The sequence below is a fragment of the Scyliorhinus canicula genome, chromosome 29 (genome assembly GCF_902713615.1).
Source record: "Scyliorhinus canicula chromosome 29, sScyCan1.1, whole genome shotgun sequence".
NCBI classification, from domain to species: Eukaryota; Metazoa; Chordata; class Chondrichthyes; order Carcharhiniformes; family Scyliorhinidae; genus Scyliorhinus; species Scyliorhinus canicula.
The window spans coordinates 8,354,620-8,372,301 of record NC_052174.1 but is presented as its reverse complement, the minus strand read 5'-3'; the positions used below and the strand labels follow the sequence as shown (position 1 = coordinate 8,372,301).

Genomic DNA, 17,682 nt, shown 5'->3' with positions numbered 1-17,682 from the left:
TAAGGGTATTTAAGTGGTCACTGGATAGACATATGGATGAAAATGGAATAGTGTAGGTCAGATAGGCTTCAGATGGTTTCACAGGTCGGCGCAACATCGAGGGCCGAAGGGCCCGTACTGCGCTGTAGTGTTCTATGTTCTATGTTCTGGCTTCTGGTCGAACAAAGTCTTGGTCGTTAAACCTCTCATCCACGTTTGTAAATCCCTCCATGCCCCATATCCCCTCCCTATCTCTGTGATCTCCCCCCCCCCAGCTCCACAGCTCTCTGAGATCGCAGGGGCTCTGACCCAAATTGTTAATCCCTCTCTGGCCGTGCTGGAAGCGCCAGAGGAAGGGAGAACCGCAAACGTGGTTCCACTTTTTAAGAAGGGGTTGTAGAGATAAGCCAGAGATCTACAGACGAGTGAGGCTCACGTTAGCGGTTGGGGAAACTATTGGAGAACATTCTGACGGAAAGAATCTATCCTTGCAGAGGCACGGTTTGATCATGAATTGTCAGCATGTCTTTGTCATGCCTAACAAATCTGATTGAATTTTTTAAGGAGGTGTGTCGATGAGGGTGGTGCAGTTGATGGAGTTTACATGGATTTCAGCAAAACCTTTGACAAGGTTCCACAAGGGGATATATAAAGAAGGATTACATTATAGGAAGGATGTGGAAGCATTGGAAAGGGTACAGAGGAGATTTACAAGAATGTTGCCCGGTATGGAGGGAAGATCATATGAGGAAAGGCTGAAGGACTTGAGGCTGTTTTCGTTAGAGAGAAGAAGGTTAAGAGGTGATTTAATTGAGGCATACAAGATGATCAGAGGATTAGATAGGGTGGACAGCGAGAGCCTTTTTCCTTGGATGGAGATGTCCAGCACGAGGGGACATAGCTTTAAATTGAGGGGAGATAGATATAGGACAGATGTCAGAGGTAGGTTCTTTACTCAGAGAGTAGTAAGGGCGTGGAATGCCCTGCCTGCAACAGTAGTGGACTCGCCAACACTAAACGCATTCAAATGGTCATTGGATAGACATATGGACGATAAGGGAACAGTGTAGATGGGCTTTAGAGGGGTTTCACAGGACGGCGCAACATCGAGGGCCGAAGGGCCTGCACTGCGCTGTAATGTTCTATGTTCTATGTTGATACAGGGATACAGGGTAACTTGACAAGGTGGATTCAGAATTGGCTTCACTGTAGGAGACAGAGGGCGACGATAGACGGCTGCGTTAGTGACTGGAAGCCAGTGTCCAGTGGTGTACCACAGGGATCTGTGCTGGGGCCCCTATTGTTTGTCATTTATATAAACGACATTGATGACTGTGTGGGGGGTAGGGTGAGTAAGTTTGCGGATGACACAAAGATTGGCCGGGCGGCTAACAGTGCGATTGAGTGTCTTGGGTAACAGGGAGATAGAGACGGGATGGTCAAACGGGCAGAAAAGTGGCAGATGGAATTTAACCCTGAAAAGTGTGAGGTGATCCACTTTGGAAGGAGTAATGTGACCAGGAAGTATTCAATGAAAGGCCTGACACTGGGAAGTTCCAAGGAACCTTGGAATGTTTGTCCAGAGATCTCTGAAGGCAGAAGGACAGGTTAATGGGGTGGGTGAGAAAGGCAAATGGGACACTCGCCTTTATCAATCAAGACACAGATTACAAAAGCAGGGAGGTCATGTTGGGGTTGTATAGAACTTTGGTGAGGCCACAGCTGGAGCACTGGGTGTAGTTCTCGCCGCCACATTATAGGAAGGATGTGATTGGACTGGAGGGGGTGCAGAGGGGATTCACCAGGATGTTGCCTGGGATGGAACGTTTCAGTTATGAAGAGAGGTTGGATAGGCTTGGGTTGTTTTCACCAGAGACTGAGGGGCGGCCTGATCGAGGTGGACAAGATTATGAGGGGCACGGACAGGGTGGATAGGGAGCAGCTGTTCCCCTCAGTTGAAGGGTCAGTCACGAGGGGGAGACAAGTTCAAGGTGAGGGACGTGAGGTTTAGAGTGAATTTGAGGAAAAGCTGTTTTCCCCAGAGGGGGGTGAGGGTCTGGAACGCACGGCCTGGGAGGGGGGTAGAGGCGGGTTGCCTCACATCCTTTAGAAAGTACCTGGATGAGCACTTGGCAACGTCACAACATTCAAGACTATGGGCCAAGTGTTGGTAAATGGGATTAGGTAGATAGGACAGGTGTTTCTTTCGCGTGTCAGTGCAAACTCGATGGGCCGAAGGGCGTCTTCTGCACTCTGTGATTCTATGAGGTATCTTGCTTTCAAGTCTTGCCCCTCGATCATCGTCAATTTTAATCGTTGCGCTGTTAAGTGGCCATTCCTTCAGCTGCCTGGGTTCCAAGCTCTGCGATTCCCTCCCCAACCCCCTCCACCTCGCAACATCACTTTCTTCCTGTAAGACACTCCTTAAAACCAAACCTTCGGCAGTCTGATTTAACATCTCCCCATGTGGCCGGCTGGGATATTTTGTTTTAAAATCACTCCTTGTGATCTTTCTGGGGTATCTTACACCTTCCCCTCTCAATGACCGCCATGGCAATGTGAATCACACGGGCCTTGTATCCAAGTAGAAATGATGATTAGCAGTCTTTCCAACGTGGAAGTTTCAGTCTCTGTGAAGGAGATTCAATCTAACTGTGCAACGATGTATCTTCACACCCCTCATTCAATCCCTGGTCTATACTACATTAACTGATGATGTTCAAAGACTGAGAATGAATTTGCAGGTGATAGAGTTACTGGGTATTAATTCCCAGGTGAATTCCCAAAGCTCACAGGCAAGGTTAGACTGCTGGGATCCAGAAGAGGAAGAGCAGCTGGAGGCAGCAAGATGCCGTGACTCACCACACAGGACACGGACGAGAGCTTGGAATAGATAAGGTTGGAAGATTCACCTAACTTTGCTCTCAAACACCTTGGGACATTTCATTTTCTAAAGGTGCCATGTGGGTAGAAACTGATGATGTTGGCGATGACCACTCTGGCTGAATAGCTCTCTGACACTCACCTCCAAAACTTACCATGTGGGCCCGACACAGGTGGGGAGCTGGCACCTATTGGTGAGGAATTTGCATAAACAAAAAAAATTAACGGGATCATCCATTGCTTATTGACTTCCTCACATATAAAGCTCACCGTGGAAATGTGCCATCTGACCTTCGTAACATTCTCCAGCCCTTCCACCTCTAGCCTTCGGAGCATGGCGTCCTTCCTCTCTGTTCTGCCATTAGTAGCAAGGAGATCCCGTCATCCCACCTCTTCCCCTCCCTCCACCTTGCCACATCTTTCCCATGTGCAGAAAATTCTCTTGGAGTCGCCGTTTGTTCAAGGCTACTGTGTAACTAACAGTTCTGGAAGTTGCACAAAACCCACTTGGAGCTAACCTCACAGCCTGCCGAGAAAAATATTAGCGATAGATGGGAGAAGATTCACCTGGGAATTAATACCCAGTAACTCTATCACCTGCAAATTCATTCTCAGTCTTTGAACATCATCAGTTAATGTAGTATAGACCAGGGATTGAATGAGGGGTGTGAAGGTACGTAGCTCTACAGTTAGATTGAATCTCCTTCACAGAGACTGAAACTTCCACATTGGAAAGACTGCTGATCATCATTTCTACTTGGATACAAGGCCCGTGTGATTCACATTGCCACGGCGGTCTTTGAGAGGGGAGGGTGTAGGATACCCCAGAAAGCTCACAGGCAAGGTTAGACTGCTGGGATCCAGAAGAGGAAGAGCAGCTAGTGGCAGCAAGATGCCGTGACTCACCACGCAGGACACGAGCGAGAGCTTGGAATAGATCAGGTTGGAAGATTCACCTAACTTTGTTCTCAAGGAGGAATCTCCTGGGAATCAATCTCATTGCAAAAGACAGTTCTGAGATTAAAACTTCCCAGGTTGAGAAAGGAAAAGAACAAACGTTAATGCTTGGGACATAAGAATCGCATTAAATCGGAACCAGGAGAATTGAATGTCCACTTAAAGAACAGCGTAAAATATATCTATGAAGTGTGTTTTTGGTTGTGAGAAAAGGAAAAGATGTTCTGTTTTATGGTTTAAAATACAAATTTCCTACAGAGATACCGTTTGGTCAGGAGTTCTTTCATCTTTTGTTACAGTAAAAGTCTTAAAATGTGAAATCTTGTTGTGTCATCCTTTCAGCTATTGACTGAAAGTTTGAACTTATTTTTAAATGTTATCAGTCTCTACGGAAATCGTTACAAACTGACAAAGCTAAAGCTTTGTAATCATTTGCAAACAACCCCACTACTGATCTAATGATGGAAGGCAGGTCATTAATGAACTCCTGAAATAATGTCCTGGGACTGAGATAATTGGCCATCTTCCTTTGGGCCAGGTATGGAATCGGACTGGCAATGTGGACAACTGCCCAGGTGTGTTTTGTCCACAGAAATCAGGACAAATGCAACGTGGCCAACTACCGCCCCATTAGCCTCCTTTTGACCCTCAGTAAAGTGATGGAAGGAGTCATCAACAGTGTTATCAAGCGGCACGTACTCAGCAATAACCTGCTCATGGACACTCAGTTTGGGTTCCACCAGGGTCACTCAGCTCCTGACCTCATTACAGCCTTGATTCAAACCTGGACAAAGGAGCTGAACTCAAGTGGTGAGGTTAGAATAACTGGCCTTGCCAACAAGGCACCATTTGACCGAGTGTGGCAGCAAGGAGCCCTAGCTAAACGGGAGTCAATAGGAATCAGGGGGGGATGCTCTCTACTGGTTGGAGTCATACCCGGCACAAAGGAAGATGGTTGTGGTGGTTGGAGGTCAATCATCTCAGCTCCAGCTGCGGGAGTTCCTCACGGTAGTGCCCCAGGCTCAACCATCTTCAGCTGCTTCATCAATGACCTCCCTTCCATCATAAGGTGAGAAGTGGGGATGTCCGCTGATGACTGCACAATGTTCAGCACCAATCGCAACTCCTCAGATACTGAAGCCGTCCCTGTCCAAATGCAGCAAACCCTGGACAATATCCAGGCTCGGGCTGACAAGTGGCAAGTTACATTCGCGCCACACAAATCCCAGGCAATGATCATCTCCTACAAGTGTCATGTGAGAGTACCTTTAACAAATGGGTGTTTATAAATGGGTGTGCATATAAATATCTGTCGTGAGAGTACCTTTAAGAAATGGGTGTTTACCACTGCAGTGATGTCAGAGAGTGGGTGGAGCTGGGGCTGTCTGTCAGCTTTTTACTTTTGTTTCAGGCTGTTTGCTGCAGGGCTGTGTTTTAGTTTCGTTTTCAGTGTTGGAGCTGAAGCCAGACAGAGCAGTTGCACTGTTGGTGTCTCTGCCATCAAAAGTCTATCTCTTAATCATTTGGTGAATTCAGAATTATAAATGTTCTCAGTAGTGAATGTAAACCCGATGTGCTTCTGTTGAAAGGTGTTTCTTTTGTCTTCTGGATGTTGTTTGGGAAGTTATTAAGGATTACTTAGTGTTGTATTCTTTGGGGGTTGTATTTGAATTGATGGTTGCTAAGATGTTCACCGTAGGTTTTAAAAAGGTTAAGTTGAGTTCATAGAATAAACATTGTTTTGCTTTAAAAAATACTTTTCCATTTCTGCTGTCCCACGCCTGTAGAGTGGGCCGTGTGCTCCCCATACCACAATCTATTAAAAGTTGTGGGTCAGGTGAACAACATAATACACTTTGGAGTTCTCTAAACCCTGGCCCATAACACAAGAGAGGATCTAACCATCGCCCCTTGACATTCAATGACATTATCATCGCTGAATCCCCACAATCAACATCCTGGTGGGTTACCATTGATCAGAAACTGAACTGGACCCAGCCATATAAATACTGTGGCTACTGTGGCCAGGTCTGAGGCTGGGAATCCTGCAGAGAGTAACTCACCTCGTGACCCCCCCCCCCCCTCCAAAGCCTGTCCACCATCTACAAGGCACAAGTCAGGAGTGTGATGGAATACTCTCCACTTGCATGGATGAGCGCAGCTCCAACAACACTCAAGAAGCTCCACACCATCCAGGACAAAGCATCCCCGCTTGATTGGCTCCCCCTTCCAGAAACATTCACTCCCTCCCCCACCGACGCACAGTGGCAGCCGTGTGTACCGTCTACAAGATGCACTGCAGAAACTCACCAAGGCTCCTTAGGCAGCACCTTCCAAACCCACAGCCTCTACCATCTAGGACAAGGGCAGCAGATACCTGGGAACCCCACCACCTGGAGATTCCCCTCCCAGTCACTCACCACCCTGACTGGGAAATATATCGGCCGTTCCTTCACTGTCGCTGGGGCAAAATCCTGGAACTCCATCCCTAACAGCACAGTGGGTGTACCTACACCTCAGGGACTGCAGCGGCTCAAGAGGAGGCTCATCCACCACCTTCTCGAGGGCATTGAGGGATGACCACAAATGTTGACTTAGCCAGTGCCACCCACATACTGTGGAAACATCACCCCAAATTCCGGGGCCGTTGCTGTTTGTCATTTTTATAAATGACCTAGAGGAGGGCGCAGAAGGATGGGTGAGTAAATTTGCAGATGACACTAAAGTCGGTGGAGTTGTAGACAGTGCGGAAGGATGTTGCAGGTTACAGAGCGACATAGATAAGCTGCAGAGCTGGGCTGAGAGGTGGCAAATGGAGTTTAATGTAGAGAAGTGTGAGGTGATTCACTTTGGAAAGAATAACAGGAATAAGGAATATTTGGCTAATGGTAAAATTCTTGGTAGTGTGGACGAGCAGAGGGATCTCGGTGTCCATGTACATAGATCCCTGAAAGTTGCCACCCAGGTTGATAGGGTTGTGAAGAAGGCCTATGGTGTGATGGCCTTTATTGGTAGAGGGATTGAGTTCCGGAGCCATGAGGTCATGTTGCAGTTGTACAAAACTCTAGTACGGCCACATTTGGAGTATTGCGTACAGTTCTGGTCGCCTCATTATAGGAAGGACGTGGAAGCTTTGGAACGGGTGCAGAGGAGATTTACCAGGATGTTGCCTGGTATGGAGGGAAAATCTTATGAGGAAAGGCTGATGGACTTGAGGTTGTTTTCGTTAGAGAGAAGAAGGTTAAGAGGTGACTTAATAGAGGCACACAAAATGATCAGAGGGTTAGATAGGGTGGACAGCGAGAGCCTACTCCCGCGGATGGAGGTGGCTAGCATGAGGGGACATAGCCTTAAATTGAGGGGTAATAGATATAGGACAGAGATCAGAGGTAGGTTTTTTACGCAAAGAGTGGTGAGGCCGTGGAATGCCCTACCTGCAACAGTAGTGAACTCGCCAACATTGAGGGCATTTAAAAGTTTATTGGATAACCATATGGATGATAAGGGCATAGTGTAGGTTAGATGGCCTTTAGTTTTTTTCCATGTCGGTGCAACATTGAGGGCCGAAGGGCCTGTACTGCGCTGTATCATTCTATGTTCGATGTTCTATGTTCTATTATCAGTGTTGATGTCTCTGCTCCACACGAGCATCATCCTCACCATTTATCCACCTCACCCTATCAGCATTACATCTATTCCTCTCTACCCTCACGTGTTATTCCAGCTGGTCCCTTAAATATTTCAACACTATTCACGTCAACCATTCCCCATGTGAGTGAGTCGCACATTCTCCCCACTCCCCGTGGGAGCGAGTCCCACATTCTCCCCACTCCCCGTGGGAGCGAGTCCCACATTCGTCCCACTCCCCGTGGGAGCGAGTCCCAAATTCTCCCCCACTCCCTGTGGGAGCGAGTCCCACATTCTCCCCCCTCCCTGTGGGAGCGAGTCCCACATTCCTCCCCCACTTCCCCTGTGGGAGCGAGCCCCCCATTCTACCCCACTCCCCTGTGGGAGGCGAAGTCCCACATTCTCCCCACTACCCTGTGGGGAGCGATGTCCACATTCTCCCCACTCCCCTGTGGGAGCCTGAGTCCCCACATTCTCCCCACTCCCCTGTGGGAGTCGAGTCCCACCTTCTCCCCACTTCCCCTGTGGGAGCGAGCTCCCACTTTCCCCCACTCTCCTGTGGGAGCGAGTCCCACATTCTCCCCACATCCCATATGTGGTAGGGCAGTCCCACATTCCTTCCCCACTCCCGTGGGAGTGAGTCCCCACATTTCGTCCCCACTCCCCGTGGGAGCGAGTCCCACATTCCCCCCACTCCCCGTGAGAGTGTGTCCCACATTCTTCCCTGACCCCTGTGGGAGCGAGTCCCACATTCTCCCCACTCACTGTGGGAGCGAGTCCCACATTCTCCCCACTCCCCCTGTGGGGGTGTGTCCCACATTCTCCCCCACTCCCTGTGGGAGCCAGTCCCACATTCTCCCCACTCCCCTGTGGGAGCGAGTCCCACATTCTCCCCTCTCCCCGTGGGAGCGAGTCCCACATTCTCCCCCTCCCCGTGGGAGTGTGTCCCACATTCTCCCCACTCCCTGTGCGAGAGAGTCCCACATTCTCCCCACTCCCCGTGGGAGTGTGTCCCACATTCACCCCCACTCCCTGTGGGAGCCAGTCCCACATTCTCCCCACTCCCCTGTGGGAGCGAGTCCCACATTCTCCCCTCTCCCCGTGGGAGCGAGTCCCACATTCTCCCCCACTCCCCGTGGGAGCGAGTCCCACATTCTCCCCATTCCCTGTGGGAGCGAGTCCTACATTCTTCCCCCACTCTGTAGCTAAGGAAGTTTTCTGTCAATTTACAATTGAATTTCCCAATGACTCTCTAATATTTGCGACCACTGGTTTGCCACTCCCTCTCTAAGTGGAAACATTTTCTCTGTGTCCAGAGAAATGGGGCAGCAGGGTAGCATGGTGGTTAGCATAAATGCTTCACAGCTCCAGGGTCCCAGGTTCGATTCCCGGCTGGGTCACTGTCTGTGTGGAGTCTGCACGTCCTCCCCGTGTGTGCGTGGGTTTCCTCCGGGTGCTCCGGTTTCCTCCCACAGTCCAAAGATGTGCGGGTTAGGTGGATTGGCCGTGCTAAATTGCTCGTAGTGTCCAAAAAAGTAAGGTTAAGGGGGGGGTTGTTGGGTTATGGGTATAGGGTGGATACGTGGGTTTGAGTAGGGTGATCATGGCTCGGCACAACATCGAGGGCCGAAGGGCCTGTTCTGTGCTGTACTGTTCTATCTATCAGACTGTGTTCAGAACCTTAAAGACATTTATTAGATCTCCGTCTCTCTTCTGGAGTAAAGGAGGCTGTTCAATCTCTCCTTATAAGTCTTTGTAGTTCAGTAACTTATTTTTCTTTATGCTTTCACGGGGATGTGGGCGTCGCTGGGCGAGGCCAGCCTCTGTTGGCCATCCCTAATTGCCCCTTGAGCCGAGTGTCTCGCACGGCCATTTCAGAGAGCGGCAGTTATAGTGTCAACCGCATTGGCTGTGTGTGTGTGGTGGGGGGTTGTGGCTGTGTGTGTGTGTGGGGGGGGGGGGGGGGGGGTCAGGAGTCACTGACCGGGGTAAGGAATCGATGAGGGTCGCCATCGGCGAGACTGGCTTCTTAATCCCAGAGTCATTAACTGACCTGTTAGGGGCTGGTTTAGCTCACTGGGCTAAATCGCTGGCTTTTAAAGCAGACCAAGCAGGCCGGCAGCACGGTTCGATTCCCGTACCAGCCTCCCCGAACAGGCGCCGGAATGTGGCGACTAGGGGCTTTTCACAGTCACTTCATTGAAGCCTACTCGTGACAATAAGTGATTTTCATTTCATTTGTTTCAAAGCCGTGTCCCGCCCCCCCCCGGTACCAGTGAGGGGCTAGCACCGGCACCGACTGAAACTCCCCGCACACCTCGCCGGAAACGGCCGGAGATTGGCCGGGTCCCGTTCTGCGCATTGCGCACGGCTGATGACCTGAACCGGCCGGCGCCGTGCAGCACGGCGCCGTGTGCCGGAGAGCGACCCCGACCCATCAACGCGACCCCACAGCCCTCCCACGGCCACCCCCCACCCAGTCCCCCCAGCCCTTGCTGTAGACCCCCCCCCCTCCCCACCCCACCCCACCCCCCCCCCCCAACCCCACCCCCCCACCCCTGGCCGGCGGCCCAGATCCCGGCCGAGTGTGATGGCGCTGGACACTGTCCACCGCGACCACGCCGGGTTCCCGCAGGGTTGGGACGACACGTGCCCCGCACCGTCGGGAACTCAGCCCCTGGTTGGGGGGGGGAGAATCACGGGTGGGCCGGCTGATGATGCGGCAACGGCATTGACGCGGCGCGCGTCACGATGATGCCAGTTTGGAGGGGGGGGCGGATCATGGCAGACCGGCGCTGACCCAGATCTCGGCATGGAAATCCATTCGCCACCTGATCGCCGCACACGATTTCAGCGCGGGCTACAGGGAATCCAGCCCGAACTGTAGTCTATTACAACCTGGTGGTTGGCCAGAGTATTGCAGGTGATCGGTGGGAAAATATCTACAATCGTACCTAGCAACATTATTACCCGCAGTGTAAGTTGCTTCACAAACATCCCTGTGCAACATAATCCACAATGCATTTGTGAGTGTGCATTGCAAACGATTAGAAATAGCTGCGTTTTTAATACCCGTTGATATACCTGTTAGCAGTAGGCTCTGTAAAAACTGTTTAAAACGGCTTGTGTACGTTAGAACATAGAACATAGAACAGTACAGCACAGAACAGGCCCTTCGGCCCTCAATGTTGTGCCGAGCCATGATCACCCTACTCAAACCCACGTATCCACCCTATACCCGTAACCCAACAACCCCCCCCCCACCCTTACTTTATTAGGACACTATGGGCAATTTATCACGGCCAATCCACCCTAACCCGCACATCTTTGGACTGTGGGAGGAAACCGGAGCACCCGGAGGAAACCCACGCACACAGGGGGAGGACGTGCAGACTCCACACAGACAGTGACCCAGCCGGGAATCGAACCTGGGACCCTGGAGCTGTGAAGCATTTATGCTAACCACCATGCTACCCGTGCTGCCCCTAAGTTGTGGGCCGTAAAGGTGGCGATCCACGGTCTGCATAAAGGAAGAGGTCAAGAACCGCTGGACTATTATTTCAGCAAAAGTGCAACCGTACACCAAAGAGGAGATTTCAATTTGTGTGCTTGCACTGTGCTTGGGCGGCAGGGTAGCACAGTGGTTAGCACTGTTGCCTCACAGATCCAGGGTCCCAGGTTCGATTCCCGGCTTGGGTCACTGTCTGTGCGGGAGTCTGTGCACGTTCTCTCCCGTGTCTGCGTGGGTTTCCTCCGGGCGCTCCGGTTTCCTCCCACAAGTCCCGAAAGACGTGCTTGTTAGGTGAATTTGACACTCTGAATTCTCCCTCTGTGTACCCGAACAGGCGCCGGAGTGTGGCAACTAAGGGCTTTACACACGTCGTGGAAATCATAATAAAGACAAATTCTTCGAGGTTCGATTTAAGGAAATTTATTGACCCAAATATATTTGCGGAGAGAGAGTGTTCGAGCTGCAAAGCCAGTACACTGCACTCTGAGATTCGATTGAAGAATGCATATTTTTATAGTCTGAAATAACAGCTTGAAGTAAACACGCATGTTTATATTAAATAGACCTTGGAAAGTACGTAAGATGAAATACGTATGTTCTTGCCCTAGGCTAGAAACAACTCGAGTACACATTTTATTATCTTTTGGAGGACAATGTGTTATCATAATAAGGCCGCGACCAGAATATTAAGCAGTATTTCATTTATGTTACCTGACCTACTTATTTTCATTCAAAAGCAGTGTTGAACTATAGTCAAGCATTTCCCAGCATGCTTCTAAGTTGGTTTATGTTCATTTCCCTTCCACACACAGTAACTTCATTGCAGTGTTAATGTAGCCATGATGTGGAGATGCCGGCGTTGGACTGGAATGGGGACAGTAAGAAGTCTGACAACACCAGGTTAAAGTCCAACAGGTTTGTTTCAAACACGAGCTTTCGGAGCGCTGCTCCTTCCTCAGGTGACTGGCGAGGTATGTTCAAGAAACATTTATAGAGACAAAGTCAGAGATGCCAGACAATGCTTGGAATGCGAGCATTTGCGGGTAATCGAATCATTACAGAACCAGAGATAGGGGGTAATCCCAGGTTAAAGAGTCGTGCGACTTGACCAATGTAGTCTACCTCAAACGCTGCAGGAAAGGATGTCCCGAAGCGTGGTACATTGGCGAGACCATGCAGACACTGCGACAACGGATGAACGGGCATCGTGTGACAATCACCAGGCAGGAATGTTCCCTTCCAGTCGGGGAACACTCCAGCAGTCAAGGGCATTCAGCCTCTGATCTCCGGGTAAGCGTTCTCCAAGGCGGCCTTCAGGACACGCGACAACGCAGAATCGCTGAGCAGAAACTTATAGCCAAGTTCCGCACACATGAGTGCGGCCTCAACCGGGATCTTGGATTCATGTCGCATTACATCCACCCCCCATCATCTGGCCTGGACTTGCAAAATCCTACCAACTGTCCTGGTTTGAGACAATTCACACCTCTTTAACCTGTGATTACCCCTCTCTCTGGATCTGTAATGATTCGATTACCCGCAAATGCTCGCATTCCAAGCATTGTCCGGCATCTCTGACTTTGTCTATATAAATGTTTCTGGAACATACCTCTCCAGTCACCTGAGGAAGGAGCTGCGCTCCGAAAGCTCGTGTTTGAAACAAACCTGTTGGACCTAAACCTGGTGTTGTCAGACTTCTTACTGTGTTAATGTAAGCCTACTTGTGACAATAAATGTTATTATTCCGAATGTATTTTCCTCCCTACCTTTCAGATACTTATCGGGATAACAGACTGTTTTGTGTACACAGTGCCAATGTTGCTACTTCTCTCTGTGAGGCTGGATTCTGTTTTTGTTTGACTGTTTCCTGTTGCCGTACCAGGGTCTGGCATTCCGGAGCTGAAGGTGACCTTGCGAGGTGTGATGCTGGACGAGTTCTTCACCTTCAGGACCTTCGTGGCTAAACTCATAGGCGTCATCTGCACCCTGGCAGCTGGAAGTACCATTTTCCTGGGCAAAGTGGTATGTGGACAGTGACTGTTAATAGTGTGTTAATTATATTCGTGGGTGGAGGGTGTTATTTAAATTTAGTACCAAGAGCATTTATAAAGAGAGACTGCTGAGACTTATTGTGGGGCGGGTTGGGGGGGGGGGGGGTAGTAGGTGGGACGCAGTCATATGTAATGCCGAATTCTGTAGAAAAAGCCCATTATCAACAAAAGCATTATAGAACATAGAACAGTACAGCACAGAACAGGCCCTTCGGCCCTCGATGTTGTGCCAAGCAATGATCACCCCACTCAAACCCACGTATCCACCCCATACCCGTAACCCAACAACCCCTCCCCTTAACCTTACTTTTTAGGACACTACGGGCAATTTATCATGGCCAATCCACCTAACCCGCACATCTTTGGACTGTGGGAGGAAACCGGAGCACCCGGAGGAAACCCACGCACACACGGGGAGGACGTGCAGACTCCGCACAGACAGTGACCCAGCCGGGAATCGAACCTGGGACCCTGGAGCTGTGAAGCATTTATGCTAACCACCATGCTACCGTGCTGCCCAGTTATCTAGTTTAACACATCATTGGCTTGGGATCGAACGAACATCGTTAGTAGAAGTCCAGCCTGTACATCCGATAGGTGGAAGGAGTGATCTGCTGTGTTGTGGGGTTTCCTCTACCCCTTACTGAGCTCACACTGTTGGCTTCTCTCTGCCCATTATATCTTCGTTGTCATCGATCGGAAGCTGAATTGGACTGAACCAAATCCATTGTCGCAAAAACCCATCTGGTTCGCTAATAACCCCCCCCCCACCCCCCACCTTTAGGGAGGGAAAACCACCGTCCTTATCCCGGTCTGGTCTACACGTGACTCCAGACCCCTAAGGTTGTCTCTTAGCTGCCCCTCTCTGAAATGAGACACTCGGCTCAAGGGTGATTAAGGATGGGCAATAAATGCTGGTCTCGCCCAGCGACGCCCACATCCCCGTGAAAGAATAAGGAAAAACAAGTTAAGAGCATGGTGGCACAGTGGATTCGCACTGCCCCCTCACAGCGCCAAGGACCCGGGTTCGATTCCGGCCTCGGATGACTGTCTGTGAGGAGTTTGCTCGTTCTCCCCCCCTCCCCCCCCCGTGTCTGCGTGGGTTTCCTCCGGGTGCTCCGGTTTCCTCCCCCGGTCCAAAGATGTGCGGGTTAGGGTGGGGTAACGGGGATCGGGCGGAGGAGTGGGTTGAGTGTTCTTTCAGAAGGTCGGACGGGCCGAATGGCCTCCCTCTGCACCGTAGGGATGCTACATTGTGGCTTTCGCTTACAGAGTAATCGGGCACAGAAAGAGCCCCCCACAGAGGTCAGAACAGGGAAGGGCCAGAGGCTGAGATGTAAACTCACTCGTGTCGTTCCTTCACTGCCGGCTCCTCCAGCCCATCCCTCGCCTCTCACCCCCCCCCCCTCCCTCCCCCCGCCTCCTCCAGCACCAGCCCCTCCCCCGACACCTGCCATTTGCGTTGCGCACAAAGCTGACTTTACACATCAGGGCTGCAGGTGTGGCATTTAACGACTCCTCCTTCTCGTTTGCAGGGTCCCTTTGTTCACATGGCAGCCATCCTCGCCACCTTGTTGGGAAAAGTCATGGTCAAATTCGCAGGAACGAAAGAGGTAAACTTGTGCCGTGCAATAATAACCCTGCAATGGCTTCGGGCAGAGCACGGTTCATGGCTCCCTCTGGGTTTCTGCTCAGCCTCTCGAACAATAGAACATAGAACATAGAACGATACAGCGCAGTACAGGCCCTTCGGCCCTCGATGTTGCACCGACATGGAAAAAAACTAAAGGCCATCTAACCTACACTATGCCCTTATCATCCATATGCTTATCCAATAAACTTTTAAATGCCCTCAATGTTGGCGAGTTCACTACTGTTGCAGGTAGGGCATTCCACGGCCTCACCACTCTTTGCGTAAAAAACCCGCCTCTGACCTCTGTCCTATATCTATTACCCCTCAATTTAAGGCTATGTCCCCTCGTGCTAGCCACCTCCATCCGCGGGAGAAGGCTCTCGCTGTCCACCCTATCTAACCCTCTGATCATTTTGTATGCCTCTATTAAGTCACCTCTTAACCTTCTTCTCTCTAACGAAAACAACCTCAAGTCCATCAGCCTTTCCTCATAAGATTTTCCCTCCATACCAGGCAACATCCTGGTAAATCTCCTCTGCACCCGTTCCAAAGCTTCCACGTCCTTCCTATAATGAGGCGACCAGAACTGTATGCAATACTCCAAATGCGGCCGTACTAGAGTTTTGTACAACTGCAACATGACCTCATGGCTCCGGAACTCAATCCCTCTACCAATAAAGGCCAACACACCATAGGCCTTCTTCACAACCCTATCAACCTGGGTGGCAACTTTCAGGGATCTATGTACATGGACACCGAGATCCCTCTGCTCATCCACACTACCAAGAATTTTACCATTAGCCAAATATTCCGCATTCCTGTTATTCTTTCCAAAGTGAATCACCTCACACTTCTCCACATTAAACTCCATTTGCCACCTCTCAGCCCAGCTCTGCAGCTTATCTATGTCCCTCTGTAACCTGCAACATCCTTCCGCACTGTCTACAACTCCACCGACTTTAGTGTCGTCTGCAAATTTACTCACCCATCCTTCTGCGCCCTCCTCTAGGTCATTTATAAAAATGACAAACTGCAACGGCCCCAGAACAGATCCTTGTGGTACGCCACTCGTAACTGAACTCCATTCTGAACATTTCCCATCAACCACCACTCTCTGTCTTCTTTCAACTAGCCAATTTCTGATCCACGTCTCTAAATCACCCTCAATCCCCAGCCTCCGTATTTTCTGCAATAGCCGACCGTGGGGAACCTTATCAAACGCTTTACTGAAATCCATATACACCACATCAACTGCTCTACCCTCGTCTACCTGTTCAGTCACCTTCTCAAAGAACTCGATAAGGTTTGTGAGGCATGACCTACCCTTCACAAAACCATGCTGACTATCCCTAATCATATTATTCCTATCTAGATGATTATAAATCGTATCTTTTATAATCCTCTCCAAGACCTTACCCACCACAGACGTTAGGCTCACCGGCCTATAGTTAATGTCTTGTTTAAAACTAAGGGCGTGGCCCCTTGAAGACGGAGATGAGGAGAAATATTTTCTCTCAGAGGGCAGAGTCTCCGGAACTCTCTTCCTCAAAATGGCGATAGAGCTGGATAGATTCTTGATTAACGAAGGGGGGAGGGGCGGTGAAAGGTTATCGGGGGTGAAAGGTTATCTGGAGGGTCGGCAGGAATGTGGGGATGAAGTCACAATCAGAGCAGCCATGGTCGTATTGAATGGGGGAGCAGGGCTCGAGGGGCCGAGTGGCCCACACTCGTTCCTAATTCAGATGTGTGTACAATAAAGGGAACATGCTCATTGTAGTAATAGATTTAAATTGTCGTGGTAAATGCAACAAACATTCGTGCCACACAAGTGCCAGGCAATGACCATCTCCATCAAGAGCGGATCTAACCATCGCCCCCTTGACATTCGATGGCATTACCATCGCTGAATCCCCCACACCCTGGGGGTTACCGTTGATCAGAAACTGAACTGGACCCAGCCACATTAATACTGTGGCTACCAGGGCAGGTCAGAGGCTGGGAATCCTGCGGAGAGTAACTCACCTCCTGACCCCCCCAAAGCCTGTCCACCATCTACAAGGCACAAGTCAGGAGTGCGATGGAATACTCTCCACTTGCCTGGATGAACGCAGCTCCAACAACACTCAACAAGCTCAACACCATCCAGGACAAAGCAGCCCCCCTTGATCGGCTCCCCCCATCCACAAACATTCACCCCCTCCACCACCGACGCACAGTGGCAGCCGTGTGTACCGTCTACAAGATGCCCCGCAGCAACTCACCAAGGCTCCTTAGGCAGCACCTTCCAAACCCACGGCCTCTACCATCTAGAAGGACAAGAGCAGCAGATACCTGGGAACCCCACCACCTGGAGGTTCCCCTCCCAGTCACTCACCGTCCCGACTGGGAAATATATCGGCCGTTCCTTCACTGTCGCTGGGGGCAAAATCCTGGAACTCCCTCCCTCAAGAGCGGACTATATGGTCAATGGAAGAGTCCTGGGGAAAATTGATGCACAGAGAGATCTGGGAGTTCAGGTCCATTGTACCCTGAAGGTGGCAACGCAGGTGGATAGAGTGGTCAAGAAGGCATACAGCATGCTTGCCTTCATTGGCTGGGGTATTGAGTACAAGAGTCGGCAGGTCATGTTACAGTTGTATAGGACTTTGGTTCGGCCACATTTGGAATACTGCGTACGGTTCTGGTCGCCACATTACCAGAAGGATGTGGATGCCTTGGAGAGGGTGCAGAGGAGGTTCACCAGGATGTTGCCTGGTATGGAGGGTGCTAGCTATGAAGAAAGGTTGAGTAGATTAGGATTGTTTTCGTTGGAAAGACGGAGGTTGAGGGGGGACCTGATTGAGGTCTACAAAATTATGAGAGGTATGGACAGGGTGGATAGCAACAAGCTTTTCCCAAGAGTGGGGGTGTCAGTTACAAGGGGGTCACGATTTCAAGGTGAGAGGGGGAAAGTTTAAGGGAGATGTGCGTGGAAAGTTTTTTACGCAGAGGGTGGTGGGTGCCTGGAACGCTTTACCAGCGGAGGTGGTAGAGGCGGGCAC

The 17,682-nt window shown here is 50.5% G+C and overlaps 1 protein-coding gene across 1 annotated transcript in view; it reads left to right on the top strand.

Annotated features, from left to right (window-relative positions):
* Positions 1-17,682, top strand: part of LOC119958296 (chloride channel protein 1-like) — an 84,991-nt gene that overhangs the window by 10,690 nt on the left and 56,619 nt on the right. Inside the window, exons 4-5 of the mRNA XM_038786730.1 lie at positions 12,840-12,979; positions 14,544-14,621. Coding sequence (XP_038642658.1) covers positions 12,840-12,979; positions 14,544-14,621 — 218 coding nt within the window. The remainder of the gene's footprint in view (positions 1-12,839; positions 12,980-14,543; positions 14,622-17,682) is intronic.